General features: G+C 41.6%; 1 protein-coding gene across 2 annotated transcripts; it reads left to right on the top strand.

Annotated features, from left to right (window-relative positions):
* The first annotated feature begins 448 nt into the window (after nt 1-448).
* ZNF622 (zinc finger protein 622) lies at nt 449-20091 on the top strand. 2 transcript variants are annotated; one of them, XR_001002360.1, is made up of 8 exons: nt 449-1368; nt 2956-3216; nt 3423-3585; nt 8018-8130; nt 13429-13572; nt 14799-14973; nt 17765-17767; nt 20081-20091. XR_001002360.1 is itself a non-coding variant. In XM_011947453.1 (6 exons), exons 1-6 carry the CDS (start codon nt 744-746, stop codon nt 14924-14926), a joined length of 1434 nt encoding a protein of 477 aa, XP_011802843.1. In that variant the 5' UTR covers nt 449-743; the 3' UTR covers nt 14927-15064. The 2 variants fall into 2 exon arrangements, 1 of the variants encoding a protein (XP_011802843.1); XM_011947453.1 differs by lacking the exons at nt 17765-17767; nt 20081-20091 and having other exon boundaries at nt 14799-15064.
* Nucleotides 20092-24457: the final 4366 nt, after the last annotated feature.

Here is a 24457-nt window from a genome sequence, read left to right on the forward strand (position 1 = left end):
TCTTTAAAAATGTGGCTACTATTAGAATTACCTACGTGGCTTGGACTGTGTGTCTACAGGGAGCTCCTCTCGGGCACTCTGTACACTCAAGTTTCGCCGGTGTCCTCCGCCCGAAGGGCCGCCTCAGAAAGGCCGGGCCGGAGGTTTCACGGGTAAGCGGTCCAGCCGCCGGCGAGGGCTCAGAGGTCGGCCCCGAGGGTTAAGGGGCAGCCCTGCCCTTCGCGACATCCATTAACCCGGCTCCGCGGGTGCAGCGCGCGGTCCTTAGAGAAACCCCGACCCTCGCGTCGCTGACCCGACCATTCATTAATCGGGGGCTTCCCAGGGCCGGGGAGCAGCCTCGGGCGCCCCACTCCCCCATTCTCGCGTAGTTGTCTACTTGACCGCGTCACACTGAGTGGCACAACCACCAGGGAAGGTAACTAGGAGGGCGCGACCTCCCTCAAGCAACACCCACCTCGGGCTGACTGAGGGGACGCAGATCCGGTTCAGTCACTGAGTTCCCTAGGCTTCCCGGATCTCACGGCGGCGGGGGCGTGGCCACAGCCTGGGAGGCGGGTTTCCTGTCCAGTTGTGAATAACTTCCGACGTGTGCCGGAAGCTTCCTCAGTGACAATCAGGAAGTCGGCGTGTCGAGTTGGTCTTCCAGGCCGCTGAGGCAGGTTAAGGTCTGAGGGTCGTGTGGGGCCAGGGCGCTGATCACCAGGAGTTTGGCGTGGTCGGCTCTTATTTCTCGCCTGGCAATGGCGACGTACACTTGCATAACTTGCCGGGTGGCGTTCCGCGACGCGGACATGCAGCGGGCCCACTATAAGACGGACTGGCACCGCTACAACCTGCGGCGTAAGGTGGCCAGCATGGCCCCAGTGACCGCCGAGGGCTTCCAGGAGCGAGTGCGGGCGCAGCGGGCCGTAGCGGAGGAGGAGAGCAAGGGCTCGGCCACCTACTGTACCGTTTGCAGTAAGAAGTTTGCCTCTTTTAACGCCTACGAGAACCACCTCAAGTCCCGGCGGCACGTTGAGCTGGAGAAGAAGGCCGTGCAGGCCGTGAATCGGAAAGTGGAGATGATGAATGAAAAGAACTTGGAGAAAGGACTGGGCGTGGACAGTGTAGACAAGGATGCCATGAACGCGGCCATCCAGCAGGCCATCAAGGCCCAGCCGTCCATGTCTCCCAAGAAGGCGCCCCCAGCGCCTGCAGAGGAGGCCAGGAGTGCCGTAGCCGTGGGGACTGGTGGCCGTGGGACCCACGACCGAGACCCGAGCGAGAAACCACCCCGGCTCCAGTGGTTTGAACAGCAGGCGAAGAAGTTGGCAAAGCAGCAGGAGGAGGACAGTGAGGAGGAGGAAGAGGACCTGGATGGAGACGGTGATGGCCCTGTCTGGGCGGGGAGGGGAAAGAGGAACTTGGCCCCCCTTAAGTTTTCAGATTTATATTCGAGATGCCTGTGTGTGTATGTGTGTTTGAGAGCTTTGAAGTAAAAATGATGAGGGAAGGTGGTTTAGAGGCTTTCTGAAGTGCCTTATCTGGCCAGCAGGTTTGGCTGTTTAGTTTACTGAATTCATTCTGGAAGGCCTAAAACCTTGTCTGGAAAAAGAAGTGCCTAATACATATTTGGAGAATGAATTGACGCCTTCTCTGTTTTGGATGAGGAAACTTTTAACATATGCACAGGAGGACATGCTATCGTCATACCAGCCGCCGTGTTATTTGCTATTCTAGGGGGTTTCCACTTACGATGGTTTTGCACTTACTTTAGTTGAGTAAAACAGAATGAGGGGATCAAAATCAACTCAGCCAGAAATGTGGAGCTGCAGCCAGCAGCCTCAACTTTTTGACTTTATGAGTTATTTATTCCTTCCTTCCCTCATCCCACATCCTATTAACAGTGCTGGTGTAGGTGTTCATGTCTTAGTCTGTTCGCTCTGCTATAACGAAGTACCAGAGACTGGGTCATTTATGAATAACATCAATGTATTTTCCCATAGTTCTGGAAATTGGGAAGTCCAAAATCAAGGTGCTGGCAGAGTCAGTGTCTGGTGAGGGCCTGTCCATAGATGAAGTTTTCTCATGGTATCATGTGGAAGAAGCAGAAGGCAAAAACGGGCTAGTTCCCTGGCACTAATCCATTCATTCGGGATTAGTGCTCGCCTAAGTTAATCACCTTCTAAAGGCCCCACCTCTTAATGCCATTTCATTGATGATTAAATTTCAGTATTTGAATTTTGGGAGGGAAACATGCATTCAAACCATAGCCGTACATAGAGCACCCCACCAGCACATACACACACCCCATAGTACTTTTGTGAAACAGTAGATAGAGGCATTGTTTTAGCAGTTTATAAAAATATGCAGCCAGAGCTCACGCCTGTAATCCCAGCATTTTGGGAGGCCGAGGCAGACGGATCACGAGGTCAGGAGATCAAGCTATGGTGAAACACCATGTCTACTAAAAATACAAAAAATTAGCCGGGCGCGGTGGTGGGCGCCTGTAGTGCCAGTTACTCCTGAGGCTGAGGCAGGAGAATGGCGTGAACCCAGGAGGCGGAGCTTGCAGTGAGCCGAGATGCAGCCACTACACTACAGCCTGGGCGACAGAGCGAGACTCCGTTTCACACACACACACACACACACACACAAATATATATATATGTTCACCCAGATAGGAGACTCCCTAACTATGTTCAGCACTGAGCTAGGTGCTGTAAGGCATAGGAAAGAAACAAACAGAAGACTCCTATTTCCTGGAAAAGAAAGACTAAGGAATTTCACAGCCATTCAGAGGAGTCTGGTAAACAAATAGCTAAAATTGAGATCTTGAAAGAGGAGTTGTCCTTGGGAGTTGGGGGTACAGCTGTTTTTTCAAATATAGGACTGTATCACCTCATGTGAATTTTTGTGATATCTTTGCTTGCTATTTTCTTAAACTTAGTATTTCAAAATTCTGGCTTGCAGATTGGGAAGATATTGATTCTGATGAAGAATTGGAATGTGAGGATACTGAAGCAATGGACGATGCCGTGGAGCAGGATGCAGAGGAGGAAGAGGCTGAGGAAGGCCCACCCCTTGGTGCCATCCCTATTAGGGACTGCTTATTTTGTTCCCATCATTCCAGCTCGCTCATGAAGAATGTGGCTCATATGACCAAAGTCCACAGTTTCTTTATTCCTGATATAGAATATCTTTCAGATATTAAGGGACTGATTAAATACTTGGGTAAGTACAATAGTTTTTCTTTTAATGAGGAAATAATCACATTATTGGGGGACTGGTCTCAAGGGAACATTAGTTTTGCGTTTTTCATCAATCTTTGATATAATTGCTGCTTATTTTGTGAGTGATTTTTGAGTTGTGGCAAATAGTGAGATTTAATTGGTTGCAAAAAGCTTTTTTCATATTTTTTCCTTAAATTATTTTTCTAGGAGAGAAAGTTGGTGTTGGAAAGATTTGCTTGTGGTGCAATGAGAAAGGAAAGTCCTTCTACTCCACAGAAGCTGTACAGGCACATATGAATGACAAAAGCCACTGTAAACTCTTCACAGATGGCGATGCTGCTTTGGAATTTGCAGACTTCTATGATTTTAGGTAAGCATAATTTGTAATATGAAGTGAAGTGAAGTTATATTTGCTTTGCATTGATATTATGTGTGCCAGTGCTGGATATGTGTTTGGCACTGTACAACGTATCCTTAATAACACTTATAACACCTCTGTATTAGGTAGTTCTTTCTTTTAGTTGAGAAACTCAGTTTCACAGAGTTTAACACATCTAGTAAAGAGAAGACCTTAGACCCAAACTGAGGTTTGACTTGTTTTTGTTTTTGTTCTGGTTAAATCATCAGGAGTTCAGTTTTGCTCCTTGAACAGAGGTACAGAAATTAGGTTTCACATATTGGGTTCCTGGAGAGTCCTTGATCACCAGCTTTCTCCTGAAGGAGTTGAGACAGTTGCTAAACCAGGCCCAAACCAGGCATCTGATGGTGAGATTATCCCATTGGTGGTTCACCCCTAACTAGAATCTTTTTTTTTTTTTTTCTGAGAAAGATTTTTTTCTGGCACCCACGCTGTAGGACAGTGGCATGATCATGGTCTACTGCGGCCTTAGCTGCCCTAGGCTCAGGTGATCCTCCCACCACAGCCTCCCCAGCAGCTAGTGTGCACCACTATGCCCTGCTAATTTTTGTATTTTTTGTAGAGATGGGGTTTCGCCATGTTACCCAGGCTGCTCTTGAATTCCTGGGCCCAAGTGATCTACCCGCCTTAGCCTGGGATTATACGTGTGAGATACCATGCCTGGCCCTAACTAGAATCTTGAATAATTTGTATGTCATTTAGCAAATGTATGTTAAGTACTTGTGAACAACTAGTTGTCAAAATTCCTGTGAGCTAGTACAGGAGATAAGCAGATGTGTATAATTACCATGCCAGGCATGCATAGTCCAAGTGATACAATGTTCAGAAAAGTCTCAGTCTTTTAAGTCTTGCTTTTGCATTTTCTTCCTGATTTCTCATTTTGCAGCTGGAGACTTGCAGTTGATGGACATGACTGGGAGGAGGTAGAGGGGAGGATTAGAGGCTATGGCAGTAGAGAAGACAATGAATTCTGCTGGTAGTGGGAAGCATCCTCTTTCAGTATTTATCCCTCTCAAGTTTCCTTTTAGACACCAATGTTTATAACCTTTTGACTGATGTTGTCATCAGAGTGGTCAAAGCAAATACCATGGATAGAGTCAAGCGGCTGCCATCAGCAGTAGGCTTGGAATGCCCAGCACTCGGTCTGTCATCCTGTGGTTATATTCAGGATCCTACCCAGTTTCACAGATTTCAGTATCTTCTGCAGGCCCGTGACCCCCACATTTATATCTCTAGTATAGCCTTCCCCTTAGCTATAGACTGAAGATATCCAGCTACCTCCTTCATATTTCTACTTGTGTCTAAAAGGGATCGTTAACTTGTCCAAAATCAACTCCTGCTATGCATCCTAGTCTGCTCCCTGTAAGTAAATGGCATCTCTGTCCTCCTAGTTACTTAAGCTAAATGCCATGTAGTCTTCCTTTATTCTTCTGTTTTCTTTCATGTTTACTTTAGAATCCATCACCAAATCCTGCTTTAACTACTTTTGCACTATCTATCTTCAGAGGCTGACTGCTTCTCACTACTTCTGCTGCTCCTACCCAGGTCCAGGGCACCATCATCTTTTGCCTGACTTCCTACAATAGCCTCCTGCTTACATTCTTACTACCCGCCACGTTCTATTCTCAAAACTGTAACAAGGGGGATTCTTTTAAAACACTAAGTGAGGTCAAACTCTGCTCAGATTCTTTCAAAGACTACCTATCTTACTCAGAGTAAAAGCCAAAGTATAATGTCCTGCAAGGCCCTGCGCATGATCTGGAGCCTCTGTGGTTCTGTTGTGTTGTATTAGGTGCTCTCTGAATTCCTGACTCTTTGTCTAATGCATCAAGTGTGTTTCTCAGGACCTTTGCATTTGCTGCTGTATTTGTTTATAGTATTCGCTCAGATATTCACTTGGCTTGTCCCTCACTTCTTGCAGGCATTGACATAAATTTCACCTTCTCAGTGTGGCCTTTTTTGACCACCTTCCATAAAATAACAACTACCCAATCCTTTTGATCCTGTTTTATTTTTCCTTATATCCCCTACTGCCATTGTGTGTATTGTATATTATTTGTTTATTGTCTCCTCCTTCTAGACTCTAAGCTTCAAGCCCTAGCCTTTTGTTGTTGTTATTGTTGTTCTTTACTGGGTGTTGCTTAAACCATTAGTTTGAATTAAAATATGTAACTGATGGAACTGGTTCTCCCTTAGTCCAAATGATGTATTTTTCATTCCATTTACGGTTTTATTCTGTTGGTGCCTAGAAATGAGAAATTATGTGAGCCTTTCTTCCTAAAAATGAATATTAAATGATTTGTTTTCCTTAAAAAAATAAAAGTTAGCCAACTGTAGTGGCATGAGCCTGTAGTCCCAGCTGCTCAGGAGGCTGAGGTAAGAGGATCACCAGAAGCCAGGAGTTTCAGGTCAGCCTCGGTGACATGGTGAGACCCTGTCTCTGGGGAGGGGGGGGGAAAAAGGTGATAATGCTTAGTAAAGAAAACTTGGAAAATAGAAAGCTTTTACATACAAAACTGGTGTTTATGGAGTGCTTACCTGCCAGACACTGTTCTAATAAGCATTTTATGTGGATTCACTCAGCTAAAAAATGACAAATTACCTGTAATTTCACTCCCCTTCACAAGGTAACTTGTTTACTTCTTTTGGACCTGAAACTTTTTATTGAAGAATAAACTTACAGAAAAGTACGTATATGTATACAACTGGCCCTCTGCAGTCATAGGTTCTCCATCTGTGCATCCAAACTAGAGTGTTCAAAAAAATTCTGTCCGTACTGACATCCACAGACTTATTTTCCTTGTTGTTATTCCCTAAACAGTACTGTGTAACAACTATTTACATAGCATTTACAATGTTTTAGGTATTATAAGTAATATAGAGATGATTTAAAGTATGCAGTGATTTAGGTTATATGCAAATGTTATAGCATTTTATATCAGGGACTCGAACATCTGCAAATTTTAGTATCCTAGGGAGGTCCTGGAACCAATCCACCATGGATACCAAGGGATGACCGTACTTGTGATACCACGTTTAGTGAAATTTTAAATATAACTAGTACCTAGATCAACAAACAGCATGTTAATAATCCCCTGACATTTCCCTTGTGTGTCCTTCCAGACACTACCCCTCCTTTCTCCAGGAGTAGCTACTATTCTGACTTATAGCTGCATAGATTGATTTTGCCTGTTTTTGTACTTTATATGTAAATGGAATCACAAAGAATATACTCTTGGGTCTGACTTCTTTTGCTCAACTTTCTGTTTGGGAGACCCATCCATACTATTTTATATAGTTGGAGAGAGTTCTTATTGTTACAGAGTGTTCTGTTCAGTGCTCCACAACATCTAGTCTAAGGCTGATACACATTTGAGTGGTTTCTAGTTTGGGGCTATTACAAGCAATGCTGCCACATCATTCTAGTGTGTCTTTGGCAAATGTTTATAGGTTATCTTTTGTTTGTGTATGTAGGAGTTGGGCCAGAGGATATACATATGTTCAATTTTAGAAAATACTGTCAAATTGTTTTCCAAAGTGGTTTTCTATACTTCCACTTGTAGTGAGGGAGAGTTTTTCATTTTAGCAACTTCAGTGGGTGTGTAGTGGCTTTAATTTGCATCTCCCTGATGATGATTAGTGCAATCAAGAGCCTTTTTATGTATTCATTGGCCATTTGGATATCTTTTTGTGAGGTATCTGATCGAGTATTTGTCTATTTTCTTATTAGGTTGTGTGGTTTACTGTTAATAAGTTAATGTACACTTTTCCTATTATTTTTCATATGTATCTATGAATAGCATTTGTCAACATTTTAGGAATATGGAGATTCTTCTGGACCTGCACTGTCCAAATAGTAATTACTAGGTATACCCATATAGCTATTTAAATAAATGGAAAGTTTAGTTAAAAATTTAAACATTCAGTTCTTCAGTCAGACTACCTGCGTTTCAAAGTTCAGTGATGAAAAGCTCATGTGACTGCAGTTACTGTATCAGACACAAAGACATATTGATAGAACATTTTCTGTCGTCACAGAGTTCTGTTGGACAGCACTGTGCTATAACTTGTTTTTATAATGGTTAAATTGAGTATAGCTGCATGTCCAGCTGTACGTTCTCCTTCTTTTCTTCTCTGTTAGGTAGCTTTTCTAGGGAAAAACAAATAGAATTCTGTTATAGGTCATTTGCTCACTTCTACTACAGACAAAAGGCGAATGAGTTGTTTTCTCCCAAAACCTTTTAGCTGGTAGTTCCTACAGTTGCTTCCTCCCCTCTCCCTTTTAGGTAGCTTAGGAAGTTTGCCACATTTGCAAATAAAGTTTATGTCTTTTAGTTCCATTTGAGGTATCAGTCTATTTATTAGTGCAACTTCTCTGTTGCAGGAGTAGCTACCCAGATCACAAGGAGGGGGAGGACCCCAGTGAGACTGAGGAGTTGCCCTCAGAAAAGAACTTGGAATATGATGATGAAACCATGGAATTGATTCTGCCTTCTGGTAAGTGCATTTGTCAAAAATAAATAGCTTAATGCCAGTGGGACTGAAGGAGAAGCATATCTCCATCAATTACCTTTCATACTGAGGGAAATAGACCATAAAGCTTAAAGTATATGTTTGGGTTCTCACGTACAGTGTAAACCTTGAAGGTTGCTGCTCAGCTCTAAGTTGGCTGTTTTGTTTAAATTTGATCAGTGTTTTTGTTCATTTCTGGGTTATGACTCAGAATGTTTGATCAGGCATTTCTTTTCTTTTCTTTTTTTTTTAGATGTAGACTTTTCCTATTCTGTCTTTATCTATTTTTTTTGGTCCTGTCTAGGTTTCTCTTGTTAATTGTAACTTTACTGTTATTCTTTGAACTGATTCCTGTTTCCTTTTGTTGCTCAGACTTCCAAATGGTAGTTTGGTGTGGGTGTATCTGACTCATGGTGGAAATTTATCCACCATGAGGTGTGAAAAGATGAAGAATAACCATGAATGTGAGAAGCATACATGGTTGTTTATTGTGTAGGAAGAAAGAATCATGATTAACTGATAAGAATAGGAGAAGCTACAGAAGACATGTTTGAGAAATGAAAGGGGATGGAAAGGTAGAGATGATAATAAGATCTTAATATCTGGTATTTACTGAGCAGTTCGCACATTCAGGCAGATGTATTTGTCTTTATAGGCCAACATTGAGTTAGATTCCAGCATCTTCATTTTGCATATGAAGCTTAAAGAGGCTGAGTAACTTACCAGGATCACATACCTAATCAGTAAAGCCTTTTTCCAATATCTGTATACTACTTCGGGAGATTTGCAGTAATGGTGCAGGCAGGAACAATACACCCTGCTGGTGGAGAGGTCTGCAATGAAGCAGCCTTGTCTTATGCTTTCCACACAGAATGTCACTGCTTAGGTACAGGTGGCTATCTGTAGCTCAGAATGATAACCTTGTAAGGCCAAGAGCAGCTTTAGAGTGTGGCAATAGGAAGAAAGGTCAGGCAGAACCTATTTTGAAGATGACAGTTCTTTCTACGGTGATAAGAAGGTTATAATGCAATATATTATCGTGGCCTATCTAGTACACAATGGTAAAACATAAATCCCAGAGAACCTTTTCTAGTCTTTCTCTGGTGACAGTACCCATAGAGAACATCAGAAATATGTTCAATAACTTATTTTCCAGAACTATATGTTTACCTTGTTGTCTCCTTAGCTTCTGCTTCTTAAACGGTGGAATCAGATAACCATAGACCTTAAATACATCGAATAAGACAATCCTAGTACGGCAGTGTCTACCGTGTAGTAGGATCACCGTAGTGTTTGCTTCATTTGGCATCTACTTTAACGCAACATATCACAAAACTTAGCATAACATGAGCATATCTATTTAAGAAATCTAGGATGTTTCAGAGAAGTTTTCATCTAGACTTTAAATTTTTGAAACTTATAAAAAATAAAGAATCCTCAGCTTTGTCCTGGGTGATTGAGTTTTTTAAGGTATCTAAAAAGATACCCATTTTGACTGCCAAAGCCAAGCCCATTTTTGGCTTTCGCTGGCCTTAGAAAGATCTTAGAGAGATCTTCCTCTCCCATATCCAGATGGCTTGGTAACTCCTAAATGTCTTTTGAGTATTTTTTTGTATTCATTTGTCTGTGTCACCATTCGTCCTGTCTGGTTATCTCTTACCTGGTTTCCACATGACCACCAAAACATTCTTTCTAAAACACCAGTAGATTTTCTTTACCCTCTGTAGTTCCTCCCCTGGGAGCCATTGCCTTTAGGGTAACTTTGAGTTTCTCTCGCTACTGGTCCCTCAGGTGTGTAGTGCTATTCCTCTATCCACCCACATAGAGTTTTCTTCCTCTGGGCATTTGCATGTGTGGTGCCTGTTATTCCTACTTTTCTTGTAAGATTGATCTTATTTAGATTCAACCCTCTGGGAAGCCTTCCTGAACTCATCTCCTGTCCGTTTACTGAGTAACAAGAGTTTCTCCCCTGCTGCTGGGACACTAAATCTAGTTGCTCAGATTGGACTTCAATAAAATCAAGCAGGCTATCTCAAAGCCAATGACAAAAAGTAGCCACTAGAGGGCACTGTGAGCATTTATTTTGAAGATTGTGGTCTTGAACGTTTTTTTTTGGGGTTTCCTTCGTTGCTCTTCAGCTCTTATGGAGTAAGTTGGTATGAAAGGCCCATTCAGTTGGATGTCAGAAATTGTAAGGCTGTTTGTTAAGAAGGAATGAACATTAGCCTGGTGTGATGGTGTGTGCCTATAGTCTCAGCTAAGGCAGGAGGATCACTTGAGCCCAGAAAGTCAAGAGTCAAGGCTGCAGTGAGTCATGATCACGCTACTGCACTGCAGCCTGGGTGACAGAACAATACCCTGTCTCCAAAAAACAAAAAAAGAAAAAAAGGAGTGGACAGTCTGTAAGTGGTTACTGCTGTGTCAAAAGCTAGATGGACAGGTTGCATGCTTCACCATGACTTAACCAAGGGATTGGTTATTTATTGGGCAGTCACACTGTGTTCTAGAAAATATTTTTCCTTGATGAGGGCCTTCGAGTGTAGCTGTCCTTAGCCCGTCATACTTCGTGCTAATATCAGGTGGTTACTGTCATTGGCATAGGGCAGGGGTAGCTCTGAATGCTGTTTTCAGTCCCTTCTTAGCAACTGTTGGAAACCTTGGCATTGAGTAATGAGGCCATTTCAAGGACGCTTTAAAAGGCCAACCTTCTGTAGGATGTATTTCCACATGTTGCTTAAGAATATAAATATATTGGCCAGGCGCGGTGGCTCAAGCCTGTAATCCCAGCACTTTGGGAGGCCGAGACGGGCGGATCACGAGGTCAGGAGATCGAGACTGGCTAAGATGGTGAAACCCCGTCTCTACTAAAAACTACAAAAAACTAGCCGGGCGAGGTGGCGGGCGCCTGTAGTCCCAGCTACTCGGGAGGCTGAGGCAGGAGAATGGCGTGAACCCGGGAGGCGGAGCTTGCAGTGAGCTGAGATCCGGCCACTGCACTCCAGCCCGGGAGACAGACTGAGACTCCGTCTCAAAAAAAAAAAAAAAAAAAAAAAAGAATATAAATATATTGAATTCTTATGTATTAATGACCAACATTATCACCTTGCAAACCTGGAGTGTCCAGACCTAACGTTATAAATAGAACATCACAGCAAACAATGCTGGAATTTCCTGTACACCCTCCATTTAAGCTTGTGGTTGTATCTGTCAACTACATCTCACTGATTTCTTGTGGTCTAAGAGCTTTGTTAACTGTTACGCTGTCAAAACATTCAGGTTCAGGGAAAATGTTTTTATCCACACTGGTATCCAAAGACCATGTCTTTGAATCGAAAGGTTCTTTTTGTCATCTCTTGAGTATGATAACAAAACAAGCAACTGAAAGTAACTACTTTTGCATATCTGTGTAGCAAACAAATTATTTTCCAGTTGTTTTGGCAGGTATAGGGACTTAAAACAACCAAAATAATTTTCTTATGCAAATTAAAAGTCTGGATCCTAAAAGCAAATACAGACTTCCACAATATTTATAGTATCTGGTTCATGGTCTTTTTACACAAAAGATTCTGAAAGCAATGGCTTTACATAAGTAAATATAAACCTTTCCTGGAAACTGTACACAGGGTTCTACCTAGCCAAATATCCTTTATTCATTTTCAGTGGAAATGGCTTTTATCGTGCCTTATGTATATGCTGTTGTTAAATATCTGCATGGTTATGTCTGTCTGAGAAGATATTTGATTGCTTTGGTCCTAATTAATATTCTTGTGAAAGGATAGCGTGTATTTAGTAAGCTTTCAGGTAATGCTGATGACACTGGCCTAGGGACCACCTTTGGAGAGGCACTGCTATAAGGGAGCCTGGAATTAGTCATCTCTAAACCCAGCCCCCTTCAGGTCATCTCCCCTGAACGTATGACACAGGGGTTGGGACATTTTCCCTAAAAAGGGCCAGAGGTGATCGTTAAGGCTTTGTGTGCCATTCTGTCTCTGCAGCAGCTTCCCACCTCTGCTGTTGTAGCAAGCACCAAAGCAGCGAGAGATGATACCTACACAGTTGAGCACGGCTGTGTGGCAGTAAAACAAACTAAAACAGGTGATTGGCAAGATTTGGTTCTCTGGCTGCAGTTTGCCACCCCCTAGATTAATATATCAGATGTGCCTCACTCTTAAATAGGAACCTTGAATTGTTCTTCCAGTAGATATCTTTACTTACCTCAGGTTTTTATTATTCCAGCTACAGAATTTCCAACTGGTGGCCAATACCTTTGTCCCATAGTTTTTTTATTTGAAATATGCAGAGTCTGTTTTCTTTTTTCTCACTCTGTTACAAGTTAGTGGGCCTATGAGATAATGAGATATACAATCATATGTTGTAATGACATGAGCATACTTTGAAAATTAAATTTAGAAATTCATTTCTGAAAGCATGATTGACTCACATAGTTTTACCAGATCCTACTAAGTAAGCAAAAGCTATAGACAGCATTCAGCTTAATCATCTTTTAAAATTCAAATTCACCAGGTGATTTCCATCATTTAGGAAGCAGTAGGTCAGGGTTACTCAGCCTTGGCACTATTGACATTTTGGACTAGATAGTTTTTTGTTATGGGGACTGTCCTGTGCATTTGAAGATGTTTAATAGCATCTCTGGCTACTGCCCTCTAGGTGCCAGTAGTAACCTCTAGCTGTAACAACCAAAAATGTCTTCAATCAGTGCCAAATGTCCCTTGCTGGGTAAAATCCCCATTGGAGAATCACTACAATAGAGAATTTAAGCAAAGGAAAGGTGGATTGATTTGTATTTTAGATCCTAACTGTGGCTTGTAGACCCAAACATCAGAACTGCTCTCTGTGCTTAATCTTCTTCCCATATATATGTATAATTTTTATTTATTTATATATATAAAATGCTAAAAATCTCTTATCTCCTAGGGCCCTATTATCTGTAGTAGTAGGGGTTTCTAGGTGTATTTTTGGGGATTGTATGCAAGTAAGTACACAATGCTAAGTTTTTCACTTAACAGTGACTTGCCATTCTCTTTTTAAAAAATCTATTATTTGGTTTTCTTTTTCTTGCATGCTTTCTTTCTTTCACTTTTTCATTTTTATTTTACATGCTGCTTCATCTTTCTTTAGTAGGTAGAACAACTGTTTCTTCTGGTACATCGATTTTCCATCTAGATATACTAAAAGATCTGATTTGGAAAGTCCTTGCTTTATAGCTCTGCCTTGAAAAAACTATCCAACTCAGTGTTTCAGTATTGCTCTTCTGAAAAACAGGTGCCAGAGTGGGTCATCGCTCCTTGATGAGATACTACAAACAGCGATTTGGCTTGTCCAGAGCTGTGGCAGTTGCCAAAAATCGGAAGGCCGTGGGCCGAGTACTTCAGCAGTACAGAGCCCTGGGATGGACTGGCAGCACAGGTACATTGATCTTTACAACTACAGACCAGTCTAAGAACTTGTATTCCTAGCAGGGGTCTGGGGAAAGTTGTTCCCATTTATGTTGTCCTTGTGGATCCTCTCTGGGGGAAACTTAACCTCTTGGCTCCAGGGACTTCCATTACCACTTGATATGTTAAAGGCGATAAGCCCAAAGTGCTGTGACTTAGAAATTTCATATTCCTGGCACAGCAATTTTATATACCATTAACTTTTTCAGAAGATAATAGTTACAAAAAGAATTATTTAGTAATCACCCAAAGGTTGAAATTATCCTGGAGGTTACGCAGAGGAATCAGTATCCTAGTGGTTAATAGCTTGAGCTGTGGAGTCAAACATGACTTATGTGATGTACTTAGAGGTTCCTATATGATAAGCATGAGTAGTTTAATTAACATAAGCTTCTGTTTCCTCATTTATAAAACAGAGACGATAGTAATAAGACCTACCTCTTAGAGTTGAGTGGGTTGAATGTCATACATGTGTGATATAGTGCATGCGCATAGTCAAGGTTAGCTATCAGTCCCCTTTTTTGTAATTTTCCCATAGAATATTTAGCAAAAGTTAGAAGAGTAAAGCATGCCACTGCAATTGTTGAGCTTTGAAACCTCATCAATATGATACTCTTTACATCTATTCTGATGTGTCTGCTGGATGAAGCTGGTTATATCCTTAGATCTTCAGGGAAAACATCTATCCAACTAGAGGACTGTGGAGAAGATAAGAGGAGGGCTGCCTTCTGATGGCCTGGGAAGCTCTAGGCAACTAAAATCCATTTGAAATGCCACTGTATTTATATGTGGTTTCCTTCACTGTGGCTACTTGTGAGCTGTGTGGCCGCTTGAATCTGGCAGAGACTTGACTTTATCTTACTCTTATCAGGAAGTATTGTCTGACTTGATTTATGGCTTCTGCCTTTCTGATTAATGGGGTTTCACCTTTTGGGCTTATAGACTCTTCCAGATGATGAAAACTAAATATGCTAATCCCAGAGAAATGTGTATATACAAAAGTTCTGGTATGCAATTCTGGGGTTCACAGAGACTCCTGAGGCCCATAGCTTAGAGACCCCAAGTTAGCAACTCTGTTTTAAATACAAGAACCCAGTTACCCTAAACTAACCTTTTGAATTCTCTGCCAAGGTTGGATTTTCTCTGATCACAAATAACAGACCTTTGCCTAATTTCTTAACCGCCTTCCAATCATAGGAGCGGCTCTTATGCGAGAGCGAGACATGCAGTATATCCAAAGGATGAAATCAAAATGGATGCTGAAGACAGGAATGAAGAACAATGCCACCAAGCAGATGCACTTTCGGGTCCAAGTGAGGTTCTGAGAGTCTGCTGGGATTGAGCGATCATCTCCTGCCCAAGTTTCCTCCTTGCCCTGAGGACCAGTGAAAGCCAGATCATAGGAGAGACCCTTTTGCTGCTACTTCATTGGTTCTGACCTAATAATAAAAGTTAGAATCATATGAGTTTTCAGATGTCATTTTTGAATAGTGTTGAAAGGTTATGTTTTCACAAGGTAAGTCCTGTGTCTACTGGACCCTGGGACTCGCACTGCTGCCTGACAGTTGCTTCATCGTCTCAGCTTTAAATGATTTATGGTTGTCAGAGTAATGTGAGGAATCGGGAATGACTTGGGTGCCCCAAACTTAGTTTAACTTTCTGAGTAACTCACCATGTCATGGCACTGGGACCTACGTAAGGGGGCTTGAAGGCTTATGTAGGGGCAAAGTTGAATGTCGCTCATGGAATGTATCGTGGCACAGGAGGTAGTGAATATCTCTGGGCACTTGCATTAAATCCAGGCTAAGTTAAAAAGCACATCCATAGCTTGCCGTAAAGGTTTTCTACTTCTAAATGTGAATGTGCAGAGTGACTGCTATGTACTCTGATGCCGTTTCCAGTGGCGCAGTTACTCTGGGACGAAAGTAAAGGTAAAATGTTTAGGTATCATTTTAGAAAGGCTACAGGGTCAAATCTCGGGAGAAATTCTCAGTTTAGGTGGCTTAGAGGAAGGCACTGATAAATTGAAAATGAAGGTAAACATGAAGTTCAAATCCATTTGAGTTATCTTTGTGACCTTGGAAAAGTGACTTGGCTTTTTAAATCTGTAAAATGGAGGTTTTATTATCTCACAGGTTATTGGGGTTCAAGAAATCTGCTAAAGGACCAGACAGTCATTGAGTCCCTGGCACAGTTAGTGTTTAAAGTTCTCTTTTACAGAGCGAACACGCCACACTGAGTAAGGCATGGTGAGATTTAGTCAGTGCAGTATTCTGAGTAGTGGGTTCAAGCATGCCAGGAGAATGTGGTTGCCCTCACGGTGTATTAACCAGACCTCATTTGCTAGACATAGGTCTTTTTCTTTAAACTTTGGATGCAGAGTTGAATTAATTATATCCCATTAGTGTCCAGGTTCCCTATTATCCAACAATGAGGACTCCTTGGTATTAATTTTGCTCCTTCATCCTGTTTTCTGCCATTCTCCCCACACAAGGACCCAATCTGTTGTGTTTGACACATCTTTAAATCTATAGCCTGAGAAAATGGTGTAGTGCTTTGCATGTGGTATGTTTTTAATTTATGCTTAGCCGAATGTACATGATATTGTGCTATAGTTCTTCTCAGTTTCATTTTTCATTCAACATTTTTTTACTCCACATCTAGCAACATCTAGTTCATTGCTTCTGACTGCTGCCTAGTTCATTGCTTCTGACTGCTGTCTTGTATTCTATAGTGTGTGTCTACCACACTGTCCTTACCACTTTCTCTAGAGGTGACACCTTGATTGCCTCCAACTCCACATCACCATACCAGCCAGCACTGTTAATGCATATCTCACGTATATACATGAATGTATATAAATGTATACATTTATGTCACCTTTTAATTTGTCATCTCCTTTACCTGGTGGGGGCATGGGAGGCAAAGAGAACAGCATGTTTATTGACTTGTAAAATACTAATACTATCTCTATTTAAATAAATATTTCATTTTTGAGACAAGGTCTTGCTCTGTTGCCCAGGCTGGATGCAGTGGAACGATCACTGCTTACTGCAGCCTCGACCCCACAGGCTAAAGTGATCTTCCCGCCTCAGCCTCCCCAGTAGCTAGGACTACAGGTCTGTGCCACCATGCCTGGCTAATTTTTTTTTTTCTTCAGAGAGAGAGTCTCACTATGTTGCCCAGGCTGGTCTTGAACTCCTGGGCTAAAGCAATTGTCATGCCTCGGCCTCCCAAAGTGCTGGAATTACAGGCGTGAACCACCTGGCCTCTTCATTTATTTAATTAGCTACTTCTTCCAGGCTTCAGGAGACGCCTTAGTTCTGATTTTGGGTTTGTGGAACAATTCATTATCTCACTTCTGTCCACACTGTAATTTTGTAAAATTCAATTTATTTGCTTTTCTGGAGTAGAGTTCTATTTGCAGGATGGAGGATAGAGGGAGGCACAGCAAACAAAAAGAGATTTAAACCTTATCTCCTGATAGTTAAGTGAACGAGACATGAAACATGACAAATGGACTTGTTATTTTAGGGGAGCCTCTTGATGGTACAAGAAAGTGTGGAGATGTCTTTGATATTTTATTTGCTTGTTGTCCCTTTGGGGTATGTTTATCTTTCTTTCTCTGGGTGCACCCTGTTCCCCACTCGGCTTTCTGTATTGGGATTTGTTGGGTTTGCTGGTCCATTCACACGTAGTCATTTACTATCAGTTCTCCCTGTTTTGGTGTTTTCACAGCTACATGTCCCTTTTCTGGTATCTTAGGCCTATCACATTGGAGAAATGAACACATGCGTGTGGGCAGAACCTGCCAAACAAAGATCCAAGCGTAAAGCCTAGGGAATGCTTCTGTTCTTACATTTCTCTCCGCTCGCTGTGGTATTGACATAGTGCTTTTGTTCCTCCAATTTTAAAAATATCTGTGAGTGCACAGGAGGTGTATGTTTATGGGGTACTTGAGATGTTTTCATACAGGCGTGACATCATTATTTCTTCAAATTTTTATTCTCCACATTTCCTTGCGGTGAAAAGAATGGAATCTGTATTGACATACACCGGGCGCCCTGCCACAGCACCTGTTGTCCTTGAAACAGTTATCTCAACTTACAGTGGATGCCAGAGTTGTCATGTTAAATGTTCTTCCACCGGCGCGGTGGCTCAAGCCTGTAATCCCAGCACTTTGGGAGGCCGAGGCGGGCGGATCACGAGGTCAGGAGATGGAGACCATCCTGGCTAACACGGTGAAACCCCGCCTCTACTAAAAATACAAAAAACTAGCCGGGCGAGGTGGCGGGCGCCTGTAGTCCCAGCTACTCAGGAGGCTGAGGCAGGAGAATGGCGTGAACCCGGGAGGCGGAGCTTGCAGTGAGCTGAGATCCGGCCACTGCACTCCAGCCTGGGCGACAGAGCGAGACTCCGTCTCAAAAAAAAAAAAAGGTTCTTTGTGAGTACCAAGCCAGCGCTGGCTGCTGCAGCTGGCTGCCAGCAACTTGTGTGGAGCCTTTCCTCCTGGGAGGCATCGCAGCACCTGATGGTGCCGGCAAGTGTTTGTCAGTCTTTAGCTTGAGACATCAAGACTGGGATCAAAAGTGAGAGAACGTAAAGTGAGAGAACATAATCTTGTCCCTTTCACGCATGTTACAGAAACCCCTAGCTGCTTTGCTGCCCGTCTACAGACTGGACAGTGTCGATTTAATCTTTCTGCTTTGTGTAGTAGGCATTTGTGTTTTACTGAGTATAAAGTGCCGTTTTGTGATTCTCCACTGTGGGGTATAGGTAGTATTCCTGTTTTACAAATGAGGAAATAGACTCAGAGTATTTCAGTAACTTTTTTAAGGAGACAAAAAAGGAAGCCAGAGATGACGATTTCTTGTTCTGCATTTTTTTTTTTTTTTTTTTTTTTTTTGAGACAGAGTCCCGCTCTGTCACCCAGGCTGGAGTGCAGTGGCACAATCTCGGCTCACTGCAACCTCCACCTTCTGGGTTCAAGCGATTCTCCTGCCCCAGCCTCCTGATTAGCTGGGACTACAGGCATGTGCCACCACGCCCGGCTAATTTTTGTGTTTTTAGTAGAGACAGGGTTTTGCCGTGTTGGCCAGGCTGGTCTTAAACTCCTGACCTCAAGTGATCTGTCCACCTCGGCCTCCCAAAGTGTCCTGCATTCCTAATATTGCAGCATACCTATGCAGTGGCCTCGGCGTCCTCCCAGCCTAAGGAGCACACTTGGGGAGAAGGTGGGGCTATAAAAATGTACTCAAGTCCATTAGATTTACAGCAGCTGTGCAAAAATCTCATTTTAAATCCAAAAATACATACAATCTTACATTTACATTAATACATGAAAGAAAATACCACCTTTTCTTCCCTAGAAGGTGATCAAATTTGGCCCCAATTTTGGTTATTTGTGGAGTCTTCATTGTTAAGCTGTTTTCCTCCACCTTGATTATCATTTCCAAACTCTGTTAAGATCTCATTGAACGTCATTAATTTGGAATTCACAATAATTCATATGTGGGAGTTCAGGTAAGAGCTGTGTTACCAACTTTCAACGTGCAGTCATTTTTGCAAGAGAATTGCTGGCAGTCCTAGAGAAGTTAGTAAGAGCTTTGAAGAATACATGTCATTTAATTCAGATTCTTTTGCAATTGGCATATTAGTTATTTATGACACTGAAATGGATGGAGATTAAGAAGACTTGATTAGCTTGTTAATGCTGCAAACAGTTAAAATTTTAGAATACTTATTTATTTATTGTTTGTGAGGCACACTTGTTCTCCTAATCTGTTCTCTCCTCATGCATGTGGCTTATCAGGCAGCAACTATGTTTCCTAGCCCCATCTCCAGCAAGGCTTGGTCATGTGACTGAATTTGGACCCGTGGTTGTGCACAGAGGCAATGGATGGAACTTGACTACGATCCTCACAACTCTGAGATAAGCAGCTTTTCTACTTGCTGCCTGTTTTTCCTCTCCTGAGTTGGAAGTGAGGTGGACCAGCGTTACCCATGCAGATAAGGACTATACCTCAGGGAAAATGACAGAGCAATAGTATGGAAGAACATTAGGGAGCAGAGATGCTCTGCCAACTGGAACTGGCTGGACTGTTAGTGAAGTAAATTGAAGCCATTGTGTTGTGATGTTTTACTTACAGTAACCTAGCTTATAATCTGATAAAGAGTAAAAACTCATTATAATGCTAATATGATCTGGCATAATTCAAATTTAGCTGGAATTGGCAATTGCTGTTTCTTATCTTCCCTTTGCCCATGTTCTCAATCTGAAGTGGGCTAAATTTTTTGTTTTGTTTTGTTTTGTTTTAGATGGAGTCTCACTCTGTTGCCTAGGCTGGAGTACAATGGCACAATCTTGGCTCATTGCAACCTCTGCCTCCTGGGTTCAAGTGATTCTCCTGCCTCAGCCTCCCAAGTAGCTGGGATTGCAGGCGCACACTATCATGCCCAGCTAATTTTTGTATTTTTAGTGGAGACAGGGTTTTATCATGTTGGCCAGGCTGGTCTCGAACTCCTGACCTCAGGTGATCCTGCCTCAGAGTGCTGGGATTACAGGCATGAGCCACCATGCCCGGATAGAAGTGAGCTAAATTCTTATACAGGGTTGGGTTTGGGGACAGTTAGGAAGTGCTTCCTTCATGATCATTCAGGACTTTCTCAGGTCAATATTTTCGATATTGTCGCTTTTATTAATTTCTTTTGGAGGCTATACAGACAGAAAAATAATATTTTTCCTTCACCTCATATGGCAACTTCACATCATGCCAGCTAATTCTTTGACATTCCTCCCCTGGAGAAGTGGAGTCTATCTCGCCTTGATGTTGGGCTGGTCTTTATTACTTGTTCATATCCAATTAAATGCAGCAGAAATACAGTTCAGCTCCCAGTTGGCTTCCTTGGACTCTCGATCAGTGTAAGAAATCTGATGACGCCAGGGAGTCATGCTATGTGGGATCCCAGGCCACATGGAGAGATCACATGTAGGCTCTCTGTTCGATGTCCCAGCTAAAGTCTCAGTCAACATCTAGCACCAATTGCCTGCATCTGAGGGCACCATCTTGCATGTCCAGCCCAGTTGAGCCTTCAGATGACTGCTGTCCCTACCAACATCTCACAGCAATCCTGGAACAGACCCGAGCAAGAACTATCTAGATGAGGCCTTCCAAAATTCTTGACCCATAGAGTCCATTAGCATAATGAAATAGTTTTACAACACTAAGTTTGCGCAGCAGTAGCACCTGGAACACCTCACCGTTACACCATCACGTACGTTGCACGATTGAATCTTGGATTCCACTTAAACACCTTGTGGTGGAGCTTTCCTGTCAATGTTGTTTTAAGGGCAAGGACTTTACATACATTATCATACCTTATTTAATCATCACAGCCCACCTAAGCAGTAGGTAAAATTATTATTTCCGCTTTACAGCTCAGGAATACTGGGCATAACAGCCCAAGGTCACACTGCTCTTAATTACTGTGCTTTCTGTTGTCAGTGCTGGAAAATGAGAGGCTTCAGGAGTCAGAATTTTAGACTTTCATGACATATTTGAACTGACCTCGGTCATTTCCCTCCTATCGTGGTTACACAGCAGAATCTGGGCATAAGGAAACTCAGCCATGGTATGCATTAGTAATTGACAGAGTAAGGTAGAAACATATTTCTCTAAGTGTGTGTGCTAGCCACTGTGCTACTCTGCAAAGTCAAACCGTTTTCAACTCCTTAAAAAATTATTTGGTATAAACTTATTTACTGAGTAAGCATGATGCATTTCTTTAGAGGAAAAGAATGAATCTATATTTAGCATATACCTAAACCTATATTAAAAGCATTAAAACTATATTCAAGAATACATTTATTTAAGAATCTGTGCTTCTTACATTTTAAATTTCGTTGAATAAGACTTCTAAGTTGTGAATTGAAAGCATTCTATTTTATTATTAATCACCACGTTTGGTGTTCCAATCTCATATACCATTCTCACTTGGGGTAACGTGTCTCAGACATGTTGCCCTACCCTAGTTTACTCACTTTCTAAACAGCATCTGCCAATGTGGAAAATGAGACTACTTATAAAGGTGAGAGATTTTAGCTTTTCTAAAAAGATTTTTGTAACGCTTAGTGCCAGAGAATGAGAATATTAAATTGACAGTAAATAGAGTAAATGGAAACTATTTTAACATTTATACTTGAAACATGACTCCAGTTCCAAGACTTCTTTTTCTTTTTCTAATTCAAGTAAATGAAACCTATTTGGATAATTCAGTAATTTATTCTTTTTATTCATCTTGAATGTTGGGGGGATTTTCCCTAGAAATAAACACAAATATATAGAGTATGTAACAATTCAGTAACATAAAATCTAAAACAAAGAACTTACTAAGTGATGGATATTGTTGTATGTGATTTACACGTGCAAACTCATGAAGTCCTCGCCACAACTTCTAGGAGGTAAATAACATATTCTCCCCATTTTGTAAGTGGGGAAACTAAGGCATAAAGAAACTTCCATAGTTACTAAGTAGCAAAGTTGGGGTATGAATCCAGGTAGTTAGGATTCTAGGTCTGCACTCAGCACTGCACTAACAGTTCTTACATTTTTGGGTCTCAGATCCTTTTCACACTTTTTAAAGTACTGAGGACTGTGATGAGCTTCGTTTTTGTTGGTTGCATTTATTGATATATATGGTATTAGAAATTAAGATAGAGAAAATTAAAAAAGGTTTAACTCATTTAAAAGTAATAAAACCATTGCATGTTAACCTCAATATATTTTTATAAAAAACAATGATATTTCCTTAAAAAAAAAAAAAACTATAGTGAGATGAGTGGGTTTTTTTTTTTTTTTACATTTTTGCAAATTTCTTTAATATCCAGCTTAACAGGAAACAACCAGACTTTCATATCTGCTTCTGCATTCAATTTGTTGTATAATACATGTCATGCCAACCCTGGAAACTCCACTGTCCTCTGATAGGAGAACAAAGGCGAAACGGGCAAATAACATATCATTATTAGTATAAAAATTGCTTCGGCTTTGCAAAGCCCCTGAAAGGGTTTTAGGGACATCCAGGCATCCTGGGATCATACTTTGAGAATGATGGCACTACACTTTACTGCCTCTGAGTACACAGGGAGAATGTCTTGGTTGAATTTTAAGTGTTCCTTAAGAAACAGTGTTTCTTCGAGTAAATCCCAGCCTGCTGTGGTAGAAGGAGCAGAGGCTGAGTAGCCAGAGACTGGGGTGCAACCCTAGTTCTGTGCATGGGAGCTCTTGACCTTAAGTTCTCTCCATCTCAGGTTCCTTATCTTTAAAATGAGGCTCATTACCAATCCCTTCCAGGGTCATCACAGGCTTTTCAAAAAACATGTGATAAGGTGCCTAACAGGTACTGACACAAGAGGATGTCTGACCAAGTGTAGCTTTTATTTCAGATAGATTAACGACAGCCAGGGAGGAAGGAGAGGGACCACGACCAGCAAAAAGGGAAGGAGAAAAGAGCTACCAAGGATAGATCCACAAACTCTCAGCTGGAAGCCTTTCAGGCCAGGTGTTTAGAGACTCAGATGTTTGGACTTTTAGAAATGTATTGGGGTGCATATACTGTAGATAATGTCAGACCTCCGTAAGACTTGGAGGACCATCTGATAATCAAACACATTTATATTTCTAGAGAGGGATATATTTCACTCATACCAAGGCCTAGAAATAGCCTTCTGTCTGGCCAGGTTTTAATGCCAAAAGATTTACAAAAAATATCTCAGTGTTCAGAACTCCGGGATTTGGGACTGTAGATGAGGGATTGTGGACCTTATTGAGCTTCTGTGCCAGCACCAAGCTAGGGATTGTGCCCACGCCCTTTCATTTCATCCTTTCAACTCCATGAGCAAGAAGCAGACATCTAAGGATCTGGAGAGATCTTTGCCTAGTATTTGCCTTGCAATCAACTTTAGAGGACCCCAGGGTTGGAGCAGTGGCCTCTGGCTTTCTGATTATGGCTGTTGCCTGCAATTTAAAGTCCTAATGTTCATTTTGTTTGAAGAGGGATGGAGGAGGAGTTAGACGCGTGGAGTGTGTGTGTGTGTGTGTGTGTGTGTGTTTCAAGATGAACCCAATAGCATCAACAAATATCTTAATGAAGGTACAGAAAGTTTATATTTAACTTGTTGAAAATCCACCTAGTCATGAACCTAATTTCCTGAAGAATAAATGTAAGGTGAGATGATACGTTTTGGATACCAGTAAGATCCATTACCTACTACGTTTATAGGGATAGAAATTGAACAAATGGAAACATTTCAAAATCTGCCAAAAAGAGCCCCAACTAATTGTTTTCATGTTTATAATCACAGAGAAACAAGCCCTAAAGTTGCCTGAAGATAAGTCCTGGCTATGAATTAATGTTGAACAACATGAAAAGATTACAGGTACTTGGAAACAAACTTCTGAGGAACCCATCAGAATTTTAAATTATGCAAGTATTATGACAATACTTGAGCATTTCAAAATCATTTCAACTATCAATTTCTGTGGGATTTTATAATAATTTGCAGCTTCAATGACAAAATAATTTAAAATGATGTTTTCTAAATCTATGTACACAATTATTCTGACTTTATAGGAAATAAATGACATTTATTTGGATATCTACACATGTCACACACATTAATACATATTTTGTGGATTCCAACTTAAATACTTACATATTTCAAAATTGTAACCTCTTTAAGTTTGTCACTGTCACAAACTTGGCTTCATGGTATTTCAAATGTCCTCTCCCCAGTCAAAAAGCAGAAAATGTTGTTTGTTAAAAGGCAGGGAAGTAGAAAAATAACTTTTTATAAT

This window comes from Colobus angolensis, unplaced genomic scaffold, assembly GCF_000951035.1.
Source record: "Colobus angolensis palliatus isolate OR3802 unplaced genomic scaffold, Cang.pa_1.0 Scaffold266, whole genome shotgun sequence".
NCBI lineage: Eukaryota > Metazoa > Chordata > Mammalia > Primates > Cercopithecidae > Colobus > Colobus angolensis.

Coding starts and splice junctions, on each gene's coding strand:
- ZNF622 (XM_011947453.1), top strand. CDS start 744: ATGGCGACGTACACTTGCATAACTTGCCGGGTGGCGTTCCGCGACGCG. Junction 3,217..3,422: donor GGGACTGATTAAATACTTGG/GTAAGTACAATA, acceptor TTATTTTTCTAG/GAGAGAAAGTTGGTGTTGGA. Junction 8,131..13,428: donor GGAATTGATTCTGCCTTCTG/GTAAGTGCATTT, acceptor TCTGAAAAACAG/GTGCCAGAGTGGGTCATCGC.